This window comes from Strix aluco, chromosome 5 (assembly GCF_031877795.1).
Source record: "Strix aluco isolate bStrAlu1 chromosome 5, bStrAlu1.hap1, whole genome shotgun sequence".
Taxonomy (NCBI): domain Eukaryota; kingdom Metazoa; phylum Chordata; class Aves; order Strigiformes; family Strigidae; genus Strix; species Strix aluco.
This window is the reverse complement of record NC_133935.1, coordinates 54735305-54756497: the sequence shown is the minus strand read 5'-3', so window position 1 is coordinate 54756497 and position 21193 is coordinate 54735305. Positions and strand designations below refer to the sequence as shown.

The window sequence follows — 21193 nt, the reverse complement described above, 5'->3', positions numbered from 1 at the left end:
ATAACAGCCTAGACTAAACCTCTTGGTCTGTCTGCAGGATGGCAAAGTACTATCATTAGCATCATGAACTCCTTCCCACTGTTATTTTGCACTGATTTATTAACATACACATCTTTCAGCAATGTCCTCGAAACACAGTCAGTATTTCTACTACACCGAGCTTTTGCTGGTTCTCCGAGCAGAGCACGCTTCTTCAGGAGAGACAATACTAAGCTATCTAGTAGCTCAAAACTTCCATAGACTCCATGTTAAAGCCACAGCAACATGCCCTCCCTGCTTGTGTTCACTTTACCTCTTACATTTATTTCTGGGCAAACAGGTAGACACGAAAGTCTCCAAAATCAGCAGCTTTAATAGATGGCAAAACCAGCAAAGAGCAAATAATATGCTGAGGGGCAGTCTCGTGTACAAATATATACGTTTGCCACCTGTTTTAATACAGTACTATAATGTAAATGTTCTCAATGTCACTCATATAGACTAAAACTAGCACGAAATTCCATTTACTGATCAAAGCACATGATTTTGAATGTATCTTGTGTTTCTGTCAATTTTTACAACATAATTAACCTTTCACTCACTAGTTGTTTGATGGAAACGTCATGCAAGAGTCTCATAAGTCTACACACTTCAGTAACTGACCAGTGCCTCCACTGGAGGTGCTCACACTAGTTGTGGAACCAGAACAAAAATGCAACTGTTTTGTGACATATACACTAAATTATGTTATGTTGCCATTCATGGAAACTCTACCACCCAACAGACACTGCATCCTTGTGGTTGCCTCTCAGTATCCAAAATTCACTATAATTTTAACTTCAGAAAAACTCCAGGTCCCAAATAATAGCGAGTGGCATCACTCAGACATACAGAAAGTCACTGCATGACTTACAGTTCATCTGGCCTAGCGAGTCTTAAGACTTGAAATCTTACAAAACTATTTCACCTACTTCACTTCCTTTTCCATTAACTTTTCCCAGCTTGACCAAGAGAAGGTGGAAAAGAAATCATTCATTTTGTCACCCATCAAGCTGATTTCACAGGAAACTACTATTTACAAATGTGTTGTCAAACTCAGTTTGGAATTTGAGATCTGTAATGGATTTCCAGCAAGTTTTACACCAGTTTGACTGTCCAGAGCTCTTGAACTACACTGAATTTCACAACAGTACATTTCAGCAAATAGAAGGAATGCACTGTGTGGAGTGCCGAGAAATACCTTTATTACATTTATAGGCACTGAATTACCATTTGCAGAGTTCAATCAGAACAGCAAGTTAAGGGAAGCAAAGCAGAAAAAGTATCACAGTGATTTAGATAAAGCCAATCCTAAAATAATCCCAACATTCACACTTGGTAGGTAGTGAAACAATTGCTTTACTCAGCTAAGAGTGTGGGAAACATGAGAGAGTGATCAGAAACATACTGGTTGCTTCAGAAAGGACCTGCTGCAAGCAGCCTATAACTTGGTGCTTCAAGAACTGGCTTACTGCAGTAAAATAGTACTTGCCAGTGTATGTGAGAGGAATGTCAAGTACAGGTAAGACAGTATGCACAAAAGCCACAAATGTGTGGTTTCAAATCCATGTCCCTGAGTGCTGTGCATGTTTGGGCAAGCAAATTATGGCAGTTTGTGAAGACGCTGTTTCTGTACCAAGACATATCATTGATGCTCAAAAATGCCAAGACATAACGGACAGAATTAAATAAATTTAGAAGTTAACTTCTCAGTGCTATCTCCACATTCTGAATACTCTCATCCATTTATAGCCAGCCTTACTGTTAGATAACATGAACTCCAAGTTTTACTGAACAAATATATCCTCTTATAGAAAGCTAATGCATTCCCCTGTGCACACAAAATAGTGGTACTATTTTGTTTACACATGTTTTTCTTCACTGAGAGAATTTGCCACATCTTTGAATCCTATTTGACGTATCTGTCTAGTAGGAAAAAATACATCCCTCCCAGGAACACTTACAGTCAGTCTGGCTCTGACACGGAAAGCTGTTTTAAATGTTCAGTTTTCATTCCATAACCCTGAAGTACCTTACAATAAAAGATGACTAGAAGACAGAAAGTCAGTATGAACCCAACTCCTCCTCTAGAGCATCCACTGGCAGTAGAGCAAAATGGAAGATATAGAGATAAAACCGTTGTTGTCAGTGGCTCAAGGCAGGCAGAGCTCCTGCCCTCTGAACTCAGGATTCAGTTGAGGAACCTCCCTGATGCAGGAGAATTCAAAGTGAGGAAACAGTCACTTCTAATATGCAGCAAATTTAACTCCATCAAAAGTCTGCAAAAGAGTCATTATACTCCAAGTGAAGTTGTACTGGTTTGCCATATGGAAACCAAAAATAACCCATAGCACTATTTTTGCTCTCTTATTTTTTCCTCCCGCCTCCTCCCTTCACCTTTTTGATCAGCTCCCAAAACCAAGCAGACCTATGAGACAACCCAGACTGCCTTACAATTTCAGGCAATCGATACAACATACCCATAATCTGTAAAATGCATTGGCTTTTCTGCACTGTATTCTTGCAACTATTTTGGTGTTTATTCTGTTTAACATTTCACATAAACATTCTGTGACTCTAACGAAGATTAACTTTAGAAGAATCATACCAGGTGCTCCTAAATACCATCATCCTGTTATCCCCTTTCACAAATATACAGCTCTTACCTGTACATGAATAATCATCAATGCGTATATATCCTGTTTTGCAGATGCACATAAAGGATCCTGGTGTATTTACACACATGGTATTCTCACGACAGTAATGCCGTCCTTCAGCACACTCATCAATATCTGTGAATAAAGCAAAAAGGAACACAAGTCAAATTCAGCTGGTTCTTTGCAGTCTCTCGATACACCACTATTCACTCTCATCAGTAGTTAGACTAAAAAGTTACTTGAACAACAATGCATTTTGGAAAATTTTTTTGGCTTTCTCCTTTAAAAAAGCTGCTTTAAGTGTTCAAACAAGAGAAGCAGCATGAGCTTTCTGTGAACAGCTGTTAGTGGAGTTACAAAGAAGATTACATTGGCTTACATCTTTCCTTTTGAAGTGCCTATGATGTTATTCCTATGACTTAAATAATAACAAAAAAAATAACTGGTGTCCCAAACAGCAGATCAACTGCCTCAGCACTGCAATTTCATCCATCATTGTATGTATGCAGTCACTGCAGTCATCAGTATACAAACACATTACTATATGCATACTATATGCCTTTGATCTAACAGGCATTGTTGTTTGGGAAGAAACTGTAAGGAACATGGTAAGATCTGAAAAGACACCAAACTTATTGTAAGTTTCTCTTATAAATATAAAGTAGCCAATCAGTAATTTTAATATATATAAACACATATATCTATATCTATGCATATCTACATATATATGTATATAGATACATATACACACATCATATCTGAAAGGAACCTGAAAATCTGATTTATATAAAGACCTGCTCTGACAGAAAAAATTGCAACTTGATAAAATACTTGTTGGGGTGCAATACCTCCTGCAGTATAAAGTCTTAGAGCAAATTCCAGACATAAATCAGTGTAAGCATGGACTTCAAAACCTGATTGGTTTTGGTACTCCCTTGGGCTGCAAAATTAGACATACATCTTGTAGCAGGTTATACTTCAATGGTAAGACAGAAAAAGCACCACAAGTAACAAAAAAACCTCTGCACACTATTATTATGCCACAGAGAAGAAAAGCTATATTAATTTGGAAGTGCTTAGTAGCACACTGTTCCTGTAATACTAATGATAAAGACAGCATTACTGAGATGCTCTGTACATCTAGTTATATTGTCATCCAATGTGCCACTGAACCTTGCTACAAAAGTATGTTAAAAAACAAAAAGGTGGATCGTTGGCTTGGTTTTTTCCCTGCTCATCACTTTTGATTTCCTCTCTGCTTTTAATGATGTTTACACCTTTCGGAGTATGAAAATAAAATCTGGATGGAAATCAGTGTTGTGTTCCAGAGTCTGATGATAGTTCAAAACAATAGACTGGATATATAAACTCAAATCAGGGTTGACTTCTTAATGCTGTGATGCTAAATATCACTAGCGTTAACTTCTGTACTCCTGTTTAGGTTGTATACTTACCTCCCAAGACTTCCTCTCTTCCCAGTGTCTTTAAATCAATAGCTACTTACCAACTGCACTCATTGCCTGTCTTTTTTTTTTTTTTTCCCCTTTACATTCCCAGAAGAAAACTTGCCTTCCAGAACAAAACAATGCGACACTGAATATTAGCAATTCTGTAGTCATTTCCTAATTTCATTCAGTTTTGAAAAAAACTTCTGTTTTCCCCAGTTTCTCTGTTCAGTGCAACTGTTCTGGATTCTGCTGGAGAAGCTGGGGGCGGTTGGCTACAAACCATGAAGCTGTCCACTGCAAATGCTCAGGGTGGTGAGCCCAGCCTGTTTTGCACAAATTCAGTTCCTAAGAGTTTCACAGCCAATATACTTCAGCTGGTTTCCTTCCCTGCCTTTCCCTGTAAGCTCTATTAGGGTGTTGGTTTAGAAAAGCTAATTTTGTAATTTTCATGCACATACACACATACACAAATAAATGTGTATTTACAGTGAGCACAGTAAGCATACTAAGGCTCAAAACACATTTTGTGAAAGTCATCTGAGAAAGCAAAAAAAGAAGCGAAGCTATCACAAGACTACCACAGAGGCAGCTGGTTTAGCACAGAAAGCGGAAAATGGCACAGATCTGATGTACAGATGTTCTGCAGAAACTTAAATGTGCAGTTCACAAAACCAGCTAACAGTTACAACATATGCCCCAGCTACTACCACAAATGATGCAACTTGTGTCTTTCATAATTCCAGTTCACAACTCCGTATTAAATTAATAGTGTTGATTTGTATTTAAGTAACAACATCAATCTTTGAGTAATGTTCTTGGCGTCAACAGACTGCCTAGGAGCCAGCTTTGGCACCCTCAGAAAATTCTACTTAAAGATCCAAAGCCTCAAAAGCATTAAATAGAACTTTCTGAAAACTATATTAATGATTGCTTTGGCAGGTAAATAGCCACAGGAGACCCAACATACTAATGGTTTTCATTTTGCAGTGAAAAACTTAAAGCCAGAGCTACTTTGATTCAAACCTTCTAATTTAGAAGTGTTCTAAAGAAAAGCTTTCATTTTGCCAACATGCCACATATTGAGGCTTTGCAAAGTGTTTTATTTATAATTGCCTTTTTTTCAAAACCTTGCTTATTCAATTGTGACAAAACAAAAAAAAAAAAAAACACCCCAACCCACAACTGCTCAGGTTAACTTTGAAATGTTTCATTTGAACAAATCTGATTATTTTTTTTCAAACTGATTTGCAAAGATATTATCCACATTTTTTAAACGCTCACTGAAAAACAAAACTCTTTCCCACCCAGCTCTCTAGAAAACCTATACAGAATGCAAAGGAAATAAAAGTTATTATTACTGCTACTATCACATTATTGTATTACGCTGGCACCTAAAGACCCTAATCAAGTGTCAAAACTCTGTTGCTCTACACCATGGGTGCACAGCCTGGTAATAAGCTGCTTTTAGAAACAGTTTGCAACTTCAGCACTAAATTACATCACCACTGGATGTAAAAGATAATTAATACAAAAAGGGTAAAATGACAACTAGTCACACAGAGACTGACCACACTAAAAACATGCGATTCCATTCCCCCTTTATAGCACTCCATATGCAAGCTTCGTATACATTAGATTAAGGTATTACGGACCAAGGAAGACTAAACTGGGGCAGGGAAAGAGCCCAACATCTGTTCTTTTTCAAAGCTACCAAAATAAAAGCCTTTTCATCTTGCTTGCTGGTCGAAACATGGGTGTAGCATTTTATTCACCTTCAGATACAAATGCACTAAGTACAACAGAAAACCTGATGCATTTCAATATATAAGAAAGCCTACAACATTTATCTTAATTTCCCTTTGCCAAAAAGCCTAGTTAGCATATTAATGCACATTAATGTCTTACTGTTTAGCCAGTAAGATGCTGAAGTCAGTTCAATAGGATGAATGCACCACTCCAATGGCTCTACACACACAACAATAAAGACTTGTGTGCTTTAAGCCTGTGATGTGATACTGAGACACCAGCTGTGATGTACTGACAACAATGTAGTCATGGAGATCATCAACCTGCTCTATTCCCAATGGAACAGATAAAAGAAGCATCTCTGGGAAAATTGGTTAGTGCAAAAGTGTTTGGAATCTGCACTTCAATGATTTATTTATACTTGCAAAAACATCAAAACCAAAAAAAAACCCCGCTTTTCTTTATCTCCCCAAGCACTCAAACAAAATTTATGCAAAATATATAACCCAGGAAAAGTTTCCCTGTATCCCTTCCTCCTACACCCTAATGAGTTTGCTTCCCCAGAGTGAAACTCCCAGTTGTGTTTTACAATTCCATTAATAAGAAGAGAATTTGACCTGCAATCTATAAATCATTGTTGACCAAAGACTCGCGCTAACAAACAAAGTCTCTCCTTAGGCCTCACTATTCATCATTGCCTTTATCCACCACAAAAGCCTGCCAGAACAAATGAGTCTGGTACTAAGTCAGTAAATCCAGGATGTAAAGAGAAGAGGCTATTTCCAGAACTGAGGATCCTTTATGGATAGTGTCCTGCCTCCAGCCATTTCCTTTAAAACTCAATGGCAACAGTGATCCCCTGGACACACTTACAGAGGCATATAGTGGGCAGGGAGATGCTTTTGCAGGTTTTTTGCAACAAATAATATTAAGTACCTAGAAAGAGAGCAAACAGGAACATAAAAAGATTTATAAACATTTATTTCAGAAGTGCATCAAAAACTACCCTGAACACAAAACCAGATTAGATTAGACCTACAAATTAAAAACAAAACAAACAAAAAAACACATTTTTTTGTGTTAATGAAAGGTTCTGTCTTCACAGCCCATAAATATGAAGCCCCACATTTACCTGCTGAAGAGGGTAATGCTTTTTCACCTCTCCCACACAACTTCATCAGCAAACCTCCATCCTGAACCGAGGGCTCCACTGCTAAGAGCAAGGGCATCATTTACCCACCATTCCTGTGAATCTTGGGCCTCTCCGCCGAGAATCCCAAGGATGAATGCCAGTAATGACAGTCACCATAAAGGGCCTTCAGGCCCTTATTTTTATCACTACTGAACTGACTCATACAGAAAGAGACAAGCTGGGAAAGGTTGAGACTTTCTCATCTGGTGCCTGACCTAGAAAAAGGGCATCACAAGATCAGCAGATGTTACTCACCAATTAAGGGACTATGAAAGAGGAGAATGAACAGTGATCGATCACAGGAACAAATACCACTGAAAAAGGTAAATGTGGATTTAAAACCAACACAACCTGTCCTGCATCTTGGACAAGGTCACAAAGGAAAAAAGGTTCTGTCCTTTCTTCTTTCTCTTTGAATTCCCCCCACCAACAATAGCTCTTCTTTTTGCACCTTCTACCTCTGACATCAAGCTTCTCTGCTGTTTTCCTCCCTCACCCACCTTCTACATAAGTTTGGTCCTGTCTCCAGATCTTGCTCACCTTGTCTCTCCTCCTGTCTTCAACCCATCCCCTCACCAGCTCCTCCTCCTTCATAAAGGACAGACCATAACTTTGAAGCAAGCTTACACCAGTTTACACATCTGTGAAAGTATTGGCTTTTTTCCTTTCACCACCAAACACACTAACTCATCGTCAAATTCTTCCTTCCCAACTGCTCAAGTGTTCAGTACATTAAAACTTCCCAGCCCATTGCTCCAATAAAAATGCTCTTAAATAGGGTCTCTTCCGCTTTCCTGACCATATTTCTGAGCTCATATTATCTCCAAGCTCCCTTCACTTTCAGCTACAACCTGGTTTCAGTATCTCATGTACTTAGGTTTCCACAACCTTCTTGCATATACCCTTCCTCACTCGCTGAGGATGAAGTGTCTTGGGGCTCTGGCACAGCCCTTGCTCCTTCTCCTCCCACTACTACTTCCAGGTTCTCCATCACCAGAGAAGCCTATGGTTTAACTATTACAGTTTCTCCAGTCAGTCACAAACCAATCACTGCAATTTTGTTTTGCTTTCCTCTACCAAATCCAGTGCAGCAGTTTTTCCAACTGACATATTCCACAAAGGATGTTAACATCAACTTCAATCAAAATTGTGTATTTTATCACAATCTCCCATGTTACTTATTCCAGCTGACTGCACCATCATAGTTGTCATCACTCATACCCTCTACAATCTCTGAATTTTCTTCTCCTTAGATATATATAGCCCTATGCCTTCCGTGTTACCAACAGCCACTAAAAGGCCTAGCCCCAACAGCAAAATTACCAAGTGGTCACGTGTATATGATCTACCTCTGAAACAGGGATTTTTGTTCTTGGGTTTTTTTGTTATTTTTATTTTTGTCTACCTTTCTGCAGTTATGTGTCTCTCCTCCCCCAAAAGAGAAAAGCACTAAAACCTAAGGAATCAAAATATAACTAACCTCGTGAACCAGCTACAACAACATACCCCATGTATTGAGTTAAAAGACAAAAATAACCTCAAGCATACACAAAGACCAAGGAGAAAAAACAAAATAACCTTCCACCATCCCTACCATGCTGCTCCCAGCAAAGAACCTGGGCCACTAACAACTCCCTGTAGCAATGCATAGGGAGGGTAAAGAAGAAATGGGCAGCTACTTATGTCTATTGATTTTTATTGAATTATTAATGGACCTTAAGAGAAACTGGGTGAGTTGGATTATAAATGTTAGCACTGTTGTAATTGAACTAATAAGCAGTTGTTATATCTTGACTAGACTGCTAAAGCATCAATTAGACTAAAAATAAATTCTAATTATTGGATCTTCACATAAGGTATGTTCTTTCCTGGCCCATAACTAAACTGCATCAGTTACATATACACACATTGTACACATCTTGGTGCTTTTCCCTTCACATTATTTTAAATCTCTGATCTTTGCTTAAGTTCATGATTTCTCTGTCCATCTCCTGCAACCTAAGAGGGGGCTATTAGGACAGAAAATACTCTTAAAATAAAAGGAAAGTCACTCAAGGTCTACATTCCTTGACAGAAGCTCTATATAGCTTTCAAAAGACACTATACAACATTAAGCATTTCAAAAATATCATTTTTAACAGTACAAAGAGTTGTTTCTATTTCAACTTTCCCCAGTTTTTGGGAGACAGACTGTTGAGATAAAACTGTCCTTGTTAAACATGCAGTAGGAGATACTGTTCAACAGCTACCTGTGCAAGTGAGACTCTTAGAAGAAAATGAAATCTTCATCTCAGTCTCATGAAAACATCACTGGACTCCACATATATTATGTAGTTTTAAATATATATATATATATATCGCACAGGAAATTTTTGAAAACAAATATTGCCTGCCATCACATAATGTTTTACTTGGCAAACTGCATCTTCTTACTATTTAATATCTTATAATTAATTCATATGGTAGTGTATACATGATAAAACAAGTAATTATATATGGTTATCTGTCAGACATGAAAGCATCCCACGGGGCCTTTCCTTAGGCACCAAACAACTAGTCTGATGTAGCTGCATACTGAGAATAAAAAGGATGTTGTATATGATTAATTAGTGAATTCCAAAAATCAGAACAGCTTACACTGAGAGTCCAGTTCATGATCCATCCTCCTTCAGCACTGCATTCGGTTAGAAATAGGTCTTTAAATTTGAATTGCAAAATCATCTTTTTCTTTCTTTTTTTAAAGTATGGCACCTTCTCGTCATTTTGAACAGTGAATGTCAAGAATTTAGAAATACTTGCCACTGTTAGTGTTTTTGTTTTCCCCTATTTTAAAAGGGGAATAAGGAGCATTAATATTTTTATACAGAAACTACAAAAATATATCAGATTCTTCCCAGGAAGAGCCGGCACAGATTGTACTGCATGTGCGTATTTTAAAATTCCTTGTCAGAAGACAGATACACACGTAACAGGACAGTACCTGTAAGCTGTAGTAAGGTCCCTGTGGTTGGGTTAGACTGTATTTGGAGTTTGCGTAAGGTCTAAAGGATGTAGCATATTCCCACAAGCTATCCAGTAGATTACTGCCTGTTCTACAGAAATATGTGACAATATCAGCTGTCCCTCAAATGATGCCACACTAGTTAAAGTACCACAACAGATATAATCACTGTGGCTGCTATTGCTCTGCACTCTAATGCTGAGCATTTCTGTGTCTTTGTTACAGCTCTTGGGGATACAGCCTCCACATATCGTTAAGACCTGTCACACCTTCCGCCTGAGGTTTTGAAAGTTACGAAATAAAACCAACCAACTGGCTGTGGTTACTTTTCAGCACAGTGACAGCATTTAATTCTTTCAGTAGTCACTTCCCAGCTACTAGTGAAAATTGGAGAGAAAAGAAAACAAGAATGAAATTAAGGCTTTAGTTTCTTTTCTCTTTTGCTTTGAGGTTGCAGATTTAACCAATTTGTATGAAAAGTTTCACCTTAATTTCTCATTTAAAACCAAAATGCTACATATGCTTTTATTGGTGGTGGAAAGGGCTGCTCTCAGTACAATAAAGCATCTCCTTAACAGGCACTGGTAGCACAGAGGAGTTTGAAAGAGTTTCCAAGAGACTCCCTTTTATGAATAGTTTCAGCTGGTTTTTTATCGTAGTAACATCACTCAGTCCCGGCCATGGGTGGATGATAGAATCAGTCTGAACATACTTCCTGTAAAAGTAATTAAAATCAAATAACACTGAATCACATCCTGCAATTTGTACATGTACAAACTATACCACTGCTACAGGTGGTGGGACTATCTGTACCCCAGTATGCACCACACTTTATGAACTGGTGTCAGGGATGCTACTTGTACACTTTAAGTTAGGAATATGCTTTATTATCTTCCTGAATAAGAGTCATGGCAGACAAGAAGGATTTGGCTCACTCTGACACATTGATACATTAGAACTGGCCTGATAATTCTTCATATTTAGGTTTCTCAGTAACATAATGATGGAAATAAGATGACTCTTACTGCCTTTGCTGAGAATAAATAATTGATAATTTATTAATACTGTTGAATATTAATGTTTAATTTTAATATTAATAATGTTTAATTACTTTTTAATAGAGATTTCCAAATAACATTCTGCCCTCCTAGAGCAAAAGTTTACCCTTCTGCTTGATTAGTTTTCCAACCCAACTCAAAATGACAAGGTAATGACTCAAACGCTGCCAGCTGATGGAGACGGAAATCTTTGTTTCTTAGGTATAAGTGACACTATTGCTTCATTTCACTTACAGAAAACAGTTTATGTATGAAGAGCGAAGCTTGGGTAACCTTCACAATTTCACAGAACTGACAGTACTGCAGAGCTCCTGAGTAGGACTCTCACCCAAAATGTATGATGCATACCATGAAGACAGCAAAGCTAGCAAACAGTACTGGTTAGTAATGACCTAGAGGACTTAATGTATTTTAAAACTCTGGGGTTTATCTCCATTACAGAGATCTCTATCTTACTTTCACTGTTCCCAATATTACACTTAAAGAAAAAATATGTTCTTGATTACTGTACTTGGCTAATATGATGCAACATGTATTCTACTGAAATTTTATTATTAATTTTTATCTTTTGTAAGATAAGTCTTCACTGCAATCTGTAGAAATCAGGCTCCTTCTGAATATATACTTGATTTTTGTAATCCGGTAGTTAAAAACAACAAGATTAACAGTAAGATTAACAACAGATTGTACTATTAGGTAAGTGAAGAAATGTAATGTTTTTGTTGTTGGGGAAGAAGGTTGAATAATGCATTAGTAATTTCACCCAAACACAGGGATAAATTAGTAAATCTTTCACAGCAGAATGAGAACATACAACTTTGAGCTAAGGTAAACCTGATGAGGTCCAACCAAGTGGTGCTTCCAACGTGCTTCAGACATGTAGTCTGGAAAGAGACAATTCATCTTATAAGACTGCTTACATCCCTCCACTGACAATGACACAAATCAAGACAGCTTATTCAAAAGCAGATTTCTAAACTGAAGACCTTCTCCCATCAAAGGACAATCATCAGTAAAGCTGATTCAATTCTCAAATGTAGATAAAATCACTCAGTCTTTGGTCTCATTTCAGCTGCTACACTTGAAACTGGGACAAACATGGCAACAGCAGAGAAACTAGGAGAGTTACTGAGGAAGAAGGATAAATTAGAATAAAAATGGAAAACGGTTTCACAAAAATTTGTTAAATAATATTAAATGATCCAAAACTGTTAAGTCAGCTAGGTTGTGTACTGTGCAGCTAGTACAACTAAATTCCCAAATATCAGAAAATAAAACATTATGGTCCACATACCCATAAGGTAAATTTGTGATGTGTGGAGGGTTGACCCTGGTCAGCAATTCAGCACCTACCAGCTGCTTGCTTGCTCCCCTCTCCAGTAGGATAGGGGAGAGAATCAAAAGAGAGAAAGTAAGAAAAAAACTCATGGGGTGAGATAATGACTGTTTGATAAGTGAAGGGAGAAAAGGGGGGGGAAAAGTGATTCAAAGGCAATCACTCTCCACTCTTACCAGCAGACTGATGCCCAACCAGTCTTCAAGCAACAGCCACCTTAGAAAGAGTACCCCCATTTTTACTGATAAGGAAAACATTGTACGGTCTGAAATATCCCTTTGGTGAGTTGGGCTCAGCTGTCCCAGCTGTGTCCCCTCCCAATCACTTGCCCGTCCCCAGCCTACTCACTGCAGGATAGGTGAGAAACAGAGATGGCCTTCACACTGTGCCAGCACTGTTCAGCAATAGCTAAAACATCCCTGTGTTATCAACACTGTTCTAGTCACAAATCTAAAACACAGCACCATACAGGCTGCTACAAAGAAAATTAACTCCATCACAGCCAAAATCAGTACATGATGTAAAACAGCCTCTGCATCAAGCAAAATCCTCTTGATAAAGAAGCAAATAACCTGTTTTTTTCTGATCTTGTTCAGTCCTGGTGCTTACAAAAGATTAGTGCATTCTCCTGTCTTCTTTCTTGACTCTCCTCTCTAATCAGCAATCCTTGGCAAGACTTCTGAAGTGAAATCAGATTTTGCACAGAGATAGTTAGGCGGTATTATTAAATCAGAAAATCAGATTCAGGCAATCCTTCCAACTGCAGTCTCCAAAGGGTGGAACTAACACCTCCTCCCCAAACACATCTTTTGAGGACCGCCAAAAGTGCAGATATGGTGCATGAAAATGGCTTACGTTCAAGGATCCGAGAAGAACACCTAAAGCTGCCACCAGCAGACTATTTGCAAACCCATCTTATTTGAAATATGGGTATATTTCACTCCTCTATAGGCATCAGAGTATCTTGATAGCCAAGAGTCACAAATTTTATCCTTAAAAACTTTATCAGCACAACTCCACCTCCACAAATGTAGTGGGCATTGAACACTATTTTAAATATATCCCGGAGGGCTATCATCAGTCTGAGAGCACTGAAGGTGTTGCTTTGGGAAAAACTAATTACACTTCATGAGAACATCTGGTTTTGTAAAATGTTGATGTTAGGTGGGCTAAACACCAAGGATACTATAATCAAAAGCACCTTCACCTGGGCAGCACAGCATAATCCATACCCAACCTGCCCATAAGGTATCTCAAACTGCATAATAACCTGAAGCAGAAAATAGATTTCAGAGTACTTGGAATAAAGCTTACAGCGTGTAAATGAAGAAATCCCAACTCTAAGCATTGCTTTAAACAGTCCTCCAAGGGAAAGGTAAATGTGACATAAATATTAACAAATATTATTATTATAAAACAGAAAGGTATCCACCATAACAGCATCTAGAGACATCACACAGCTTTGGAAAAGCATCAGTTCTTTCTAGGACAGAAGCCAAACTCTTCCATTATTCAGACGAAATTTATGCAACTTTTCTAGACCTACACTGAAACCAGTTTTGAATATTTTTATTTTTCTTCTACCTTAAGGAGAAGTTCTGCCAAGGGGGGCATCATTACTTCTGCTTATTCTTTGAATTTTGACAGTGCTAAGGCACAAATCAGGATTGTATTTAGTGGTTTGGCTCTAACACAGAATCAATGACATCCAATTTTGCAGTATATTTGAACTTTGTGAAGTGCAAACGTAGAAACAGCTATCATACCCATGAGCTCCAGCCAATACAAAAAGCATTCTCTGAAAGGTTTTGTGTTAACTAGACATTTCTACACTTGACATTGCTCGTAATTAAAGCCATAATAATGGCACAGTGAAGAAACGGTATGTGCTGAGAAAGGGAGGTTGGGACCATTTCAGCCTTTCAAGATGAAGAACAGCACTCTGAAAAGACTTGGTGTTATACTATTGCTATTGTGCCCTCTGCTATTACATTGTTTAATATTAAGGCAAGAGTCTCTTTCCAGAAATAAAAAACTCAGCACTCAATGAGGCATTTGGGCTAGAAAAAGGGATATACTACTAAAAGTCCAACTCTGAAGAAACATGGGTATTTCAGTCCCCTGCCCCTCCTCTTCCACAAAAACAATCCTAAAGTTTCCATGCGTAAACTTATTTCCCCTCCTTCTAGCATATGACCTGCACACTCAGTCAGGGACAGCCAGCCAAGGCCAGGTCTGGACCCATGTACTAAGTATGCATAGTTCAAGTGTGGAGCCTACAGTGCAGCTATGGTACATAACCAGCAGCAAAGCTAGGCTGTTTTGCCTGCTGAGTTAATATTGCCTGTGGCTGGAAGAGCCTTATCTGGCAGGGACCCAATCTCAAGAGCTTTGCTCATGTGGGCACATCTTCCTAATGGAACTTACTCCCGCTATCTTCAATGTGAGCAAGTGCTCCTGGACCAGGCGCTAAATCATACACATTTTTAAGAGATAATTTAATGCATCCAAACATAGTAACATGTAAAATTATTATTGTTATGTAAATAATGTGTTCCAACCTTTTATTCACTTACGCAAGTTTTTTGAAAGCGCTTAAGCAGATTGATAATTACCACCCAGAAACAACGTAATTTGCCCAGATAGAAGTAATCGGGCTCAGAAAATCATCATACTGAATTCAGGTACTGCATAAACCGGTAAATCCATTTATAATATGAATACATCAGTCTCACATATGATAATCTACTGTGTCCTCATCTAAACATTTCATCGCCAATGCTGATCAAAAAGCTTCTTTTGTTTTTCACTTATGACATGCCTGGCAAGTTCCACACATAGCAACGGACTCTTAATTTGAGTGATGTGGAGATCACTAAGAAAGTGTAACTTGTTTTTCTGCTTTCATTCAGCAGAGTAACAACAGAGCCGCAGAAAAAAAACCTTCTTAAAGCACCTGATTTCTCCATTGCTCTAGTGACCCCCTCAAATAGGAAATGGCTGATGAGTTCCCAGAAATGCAGATCTGCAGCCTATGCCTTGGCATAGTCTCCAGGGACTATGGGATAAAAAGCGGCTGATGCTGCAGCACAGAACAAGCTATATAGCAGGTCCTGATGTCAGATGCCAGCTGGGACATGTTTCTGCATGATTTTTAGTTCTACTTCTCAAAACAGGTTTCCATCAGAAGGCTTACCATAAACATTAAGCAGAGGTATGCAAAGCCGAATTAATTATATGCTCCTTTCCTGAAAACAGCCACAAATTCTCAAATCTACATCTATAGATGAGTATCCTCACTGATGTTAATGCAGCTACTAACTCAAGTAAGCGGTAGGCATTAACTTTTGCAGAGTTCAGCCAAAGCAACAGTCTTAAAAGCCCTTGATTCATCCCATTTAGTTGTGCATCGCCAGAGAACAATCCAGGTATTAGGCGGGACTGTAGAGTACCTTAGACTCTACTCACAGATGCTTGACTTTCAATTTAGCTGGCTAAATCTGAACTAAACTGCTTATTAGTCAAAGGCCATCCTGCTGCCAACACTTAAGCTTTATTGTAAGAATGGCCTGATAGTACACGAATATTATGTGTTTGCAGAATCACTGTTTTCAAGAGGAAGAGCAACATTTAGAACAAAATCTAAGAGATTGTGCAGAGGACTTTGGCTCTCACTGCTAGAGTCGAGATGGGGGTTTTTCACAGGATTACGCTAGATTGTGAAGGCACAAATTACAGAGGCTTCTCTTCCAATTAAGTAACTTGTTGCTCCCTGATACCAAAAGAGCAGCTCAAATAATAAATCATTAGTCAGCATGATTAACAATACTAATATCTAGTCTATAGCATTTACTTATTTCCTGGGGAGAGAGAATGGGAACAGGCAGTTTTACTAATATGCTATTCAAATGGTTGACTTTTAGGTAGCCTGAATATCTGAATACCATGAAAAAAAAAGGAAAACTTTCCTATGGAAGCATGTTTCTAATTGAAGAACTCAGCCATACTAACTTGCCACTTCAACACTGACCAGATTTTTGATTTTTTTTAAAGGACTTAACTGGAGAGATAATTATTTTAGTTGATTAATATGCTGCATATCTAATTCATTGCATTTAATAGGCCTATCCCTTCGACAACCCATGAATCAATACATTCATCCCACAGTAATTTAAGCAGTGGAGCTAAGCATCTATACAAGGTATTACCTTCACAGTAGGCATTGTCCTCTCGAAGGGCTCGGAAGCCATCTCGGCAGCTACAGACAGCTCTGTCATCTAGGTTTCGGCAGACAGAATGCTCCATACAATTATGTCCTTCAGTGCAAAAGTCATGGCCTGTACAGACGCAAATATGATTGAGGGTTAAAAAGAATCCAGGGATTATAAAACATCCCTGTCAAAGACAGTCCTATCTATACCTCAGTTAGGTCAAAGAATACATTTCGATTGTCCGTGAGATATTGAAAAATAAATTGTACCAAGCATGAAATTGATGAAAGGAGTAGTAAAGGCCACAAGAACAGACTGTCTTTAGGTCTTTGATTGAATTTCAGGTTATGGCATTGATCTAAGGCGGCTAGATAGGAGGCTTGCTTAAATCCCCTTACTGTCTCCTTGCCATTGTTAAGTACTTTTACAGGACACTTCTCAATTTTATATTTTTCTTCATTTCCTTTTTTTTTTTTTTTTGCTTGGACATTTATAAAAGAGCTCAATAGCTTATACACTCAGTAGCTCATTTACTACTGGTATTACTTTTTTTCCTAGCACTTTTCGTTCCCAGGTGTATTTATAAAATCCTTTCACATTTAACCAAAAGTCTTTGATTAACATTGACTTGTTTTGCTTTTCTCTTCCCCCTTATCTCTTCAAGCTCCACTGACGGAATACTCTTCCCCGATTGCATCATCCTTTCCACTTCAGAGAACTTTTTTTTTTAAATCTCAGCTTTTAGGCATCCCTATTTCCTATTTACCTATTTTTCCCTTCCTTTTTTCCTGAGCGTGACTGTTTTCATTGCACCTTAATTACAAATTTTTAAGATTCTCAAGTTCTTTTCCAGGCTGGAAAATTTAGATTGAACCTTTCAACTCAGTAGTTTTTTTTAAATTCCTTCTGTTTGCTCTCATGTAATCTAATGCTGCTATGTTGCTGAACACCATTAAAACATCCTTTATTATGCTGAATTCAAGCTGGTTGTAGTAACTGACTTGAAGCTTCCACAATTTCCATGTCTGTCTATAAAGGTGTGGAGCTTGTCTCCTTCATTGTTTTCTCAAGAATTTCATTTGTTTAAAGTTTTCGTCTTTAACTGAAGCATTAGAATTGATCAAGCAGCAGTACTTCACTGTTGTTTTCCAGCAACTATTTTCTTCTCTCAAAACCTCCCACAGGAGAACTGGGGAATGTGGGTCAGGCTCAGGGGACCAGGACTGATGTAATAGCAACAGCTCCAGAATGCAAGCTGGAATCAGGCTGCAACACAGGCCTCTTACAAAATAATAACTATTTGTTGGCAGTAAAGTTTATTATTTTTATCACTCCACTTGGTTTCTGCTTCATATTTTGCTATGAAAGAGCTTCTACCCTTAACTTCATAGAAGCCAAGTTAAATGAGCACTTCGAGAAAGACAACGGCAGAGTCTGCTTGGAGGTCAAGGTCAACGAGGTGTTTTGCACTTGGGCAGCTCATGAACAGTGTGAAGCAACACAAACAAGCAAAACAAGAGAAACAGAATGTTTTAGTACTGAGACCCAGTGACATGGTCATGATGCAAACATCACAGACCTACTGTGATACGAGAGGCTGATGTTCTCCTTTCTCTCTTTCCTTCCTGCTGTGCATTGTCTCCCTGTAACCTAGAGATACGCTTAGGTAATGTTACTTAAATATTATAATTCACCGTAGCTACCACAGTGCTGTTATCTAACATAGGACATTAAGAAGCAAAAAGCTCTACGCTTTTACTAGCATGAGATGATCTTCAATGCTCATTGATGACAGCAGAAATGTATGTGTCAAGAGCAACCTCTGTCCATGGTGACATCTACTCTGCCTTTTTTGTCTTCCTCATTAAAGCCTGAGTTAATGACAAAGCAAAAGTCTTATTTTTGGATTTCTTGGCCTGGACTGGTTTCTATCAGGCATTAAATAACTAAGAACGTACATGTCATCCAGAAAGGGTGGGGTTTTTTTACTGATTTTTCGTTATTCTAAAGATTCTCAACACTTAGTATCAGCTGTATTAATAAACAAAATACATGCTGCTGAATAATGGCATACAGCAACCTCCTGTTTAAAGAATAAGCTCCATAGCTCATGAGAGGCCAAGGTAGCCTGGTTCAGGAAGGATTGAAAATGCTCAGAAAGCACTCATCTGACATACGTTACAATTTTCTAGCTATACCAGGTACAAGAAACAAAGAATTCTTTTCTCTAAGCCACTGAAGATTCTATAGAAAATTATCATTTAAAAAATCCTTTTTTACTGTGACAGACTTCAAGACCTATCAGCTTCTCTTAAGTTCTTTTCTTATACTTTCTTATCTCTCAGCTTGATGTCATTAATCATATCCTTTGTGTTTGCACACAGAAGTATACCTAAAATCAGCCCAAGAGTCTAACATCTTCTTTCATGCCAGGTATCAATGTATCCTATTTAGCTATAGAAGAAACAGACGTAGCCACTTGAAGATGCAATTGCTCATAGCTTTGAAGATAACAGTATTAGTCCAGATCAAAAGAATGGGCTCAAGACACAAAGCACTTCCTGCACCTCTCTCCTTTGGTGAGGATCAGACTGGGTGTAACACACAACGGTACGCAGCATACAGAAATATTCCCCAAAGCTTCTGCTTCTAGATGCAGACTATAAACCCAACAGGTAAACGAGTCACTCCAGTCTTTGAACAACTATATAGCACCAAGTTCTCTGAAAGAGACATCTCAAAGCATCTCAGAAAGATGCTGGTGAACATGGACATTTCTCCAATCTCATTTTGTTTCGACACTGGAGTGGGTGAAGTGTAGAATATCACTAAGTATGTATATGATTTCTTTGACTTTTCACCCATTTTTGGCTAGAATGAAACACATAAACATGTTTCAAAAATGTACACTATTAGACATTTTACAGTTTTCAGATGTCACAATGCAGATGTTCTATTCAGCTTCTCAAGACCTACAGTGTTTACCATGTGTAGGAGTGTCCTATTCAAAACGATCAGAAAAAAAGTCTATACTATCTATAAGAATGGATAATTACACCCAGCATATACACATCCTGCTATTACCTTACCTTTACAGATTTTGCAGCAACTGTGAGATAAGGGGATCTGTTGAGATTCTGGGCAGTTCAAAGATGTACAACTGTCTTTTGGAATACGCTGCATTTTGTGGTCCTGTTAAATTGAGGCAATTGATTAATATTGTGAGATGAGAAATAAAGATAAATGCAACTTTAGCAGAGTTTTAGCATTCTAACGTAAAAACAATGTAACTGATGTAAAAACAAAAAACCACCAAACTCCAGGTACCTTCAAAAATCATTTGAAAGGACAACTAGCACAATAAAAGCATCAGGAACTCCCCTATACTCAAACCTTTCCAAGCAAGCAGAAGTGTGGCAACAGCTCTCATTCCTCTCTTATCTTAGTGCCTGTCAAGCAACTTGCCTCAGGAGTTTCTCTTAAAATTATGCCTGAAAGAGCAACGATTATATCTCAAAAACTGAGGCAGCAGATTCCAGAATCAAGGGTACTCATAATGAATACTCTAAAGCAGCTTGTCATTTATACAGCCAGTAAAATCAAACCTGAACATCTCTAAGCTCAACGCTGTGGTAGTAACACTGCAGGAAACTGGCATTGATTCCTTATAAGGAAAGAGAAGGTTTCTCAGCTAAGTTTGGATCAGGTGTCTGGAAATGTCCAATACCAAGATGGTATCTGAATATCTTCAGGCACTTAGTGCAGGTCACACGCAATCACTGCAGTACGACCACACGAAATGCCTGCCTTAGCAATCCAGCTACCGCAAATGTACCACCTTTTGGCTCCCTTGGGCCCTAATTAATGTGTCTTGCAGTGCTCTAGTCATGATATGGCAGACAGAAAACAAAGCAAACAACATGTTCCTCAGAGGCATCTGCCCTAAAATCAGCAATCTGGTTAAAATGTAAGCACACTGAACTCAGGTCCCTGTATTCTGCATGCAGGAAAAGTGCTTAAAATCACGCATATGCCATTGCATGTATTATTATTATTATGGGTCTAGCATTTCATTTTAAATCCTCTTTAAACATGAAATATAAAGATGAAACATGAACACAATGGCCAATATCAAAATTGCTGCTTAAACCTTACCTTAAACAATCCTGACAGAAACCAACCCTAACCTGATAACACAATCAAACAAACCAGCCACAGATGTGCTATATGCCAGAACAAGCAAAACCCAGTAATCTCACCAAAATATAAAGAAAAAAAACCCTTTGATAGAAATAATATCAATTAGAGTAGTCTGGGTTCCTTTTAATTCTTTTTACGAATTGTAATTTGGAAGACAATTTTTCATTCACTTGCTTTACAATATTCAAACAGAAAAATGAGTCCCTACAGCAAGCACAACTGCAGCAGCCAAACGAAACAAAAAATATACTTAGAATTATATGCAGACAAAAAGAAGGAACTCCCTACATTGGCTTGATAACATTATTACAAGCCTTTAAGCATGA

At 38.2% G+C, this 21193-nt stretch overlaps 1 protein-coding gene across 3 annotated transcripts in view; it reads right to left on the bottom strand.

Moving 5' to 3' along the window:
- Positions 1-21193, bottom strand: part of NELL2 (neural EGFL like 2) — a 160834-nt gene that overhangs the window by 68751 nt on the left and 70890 nt on the right. For all 3 annotated transcript variants that reach the window (XM_074827403.1, XM_074827406.1, XM_074827405.1), the window contains 3 exons: positions 19757-19859; positions 16665-16793; positions 2685-2810 (listed from right to left, as the gene is read on the bottom strand). In XM_074827403.1, the coding sequence (XP_074683504.1) occupies positions 2685-2810; positions 16665-16793; positions 19757-19859 (358 nt within the window). The remainder of the gene's footprint in view (positions 1-2684; positions 2811-16664; positions 16794-19756; positions 19860-21193) is intronic.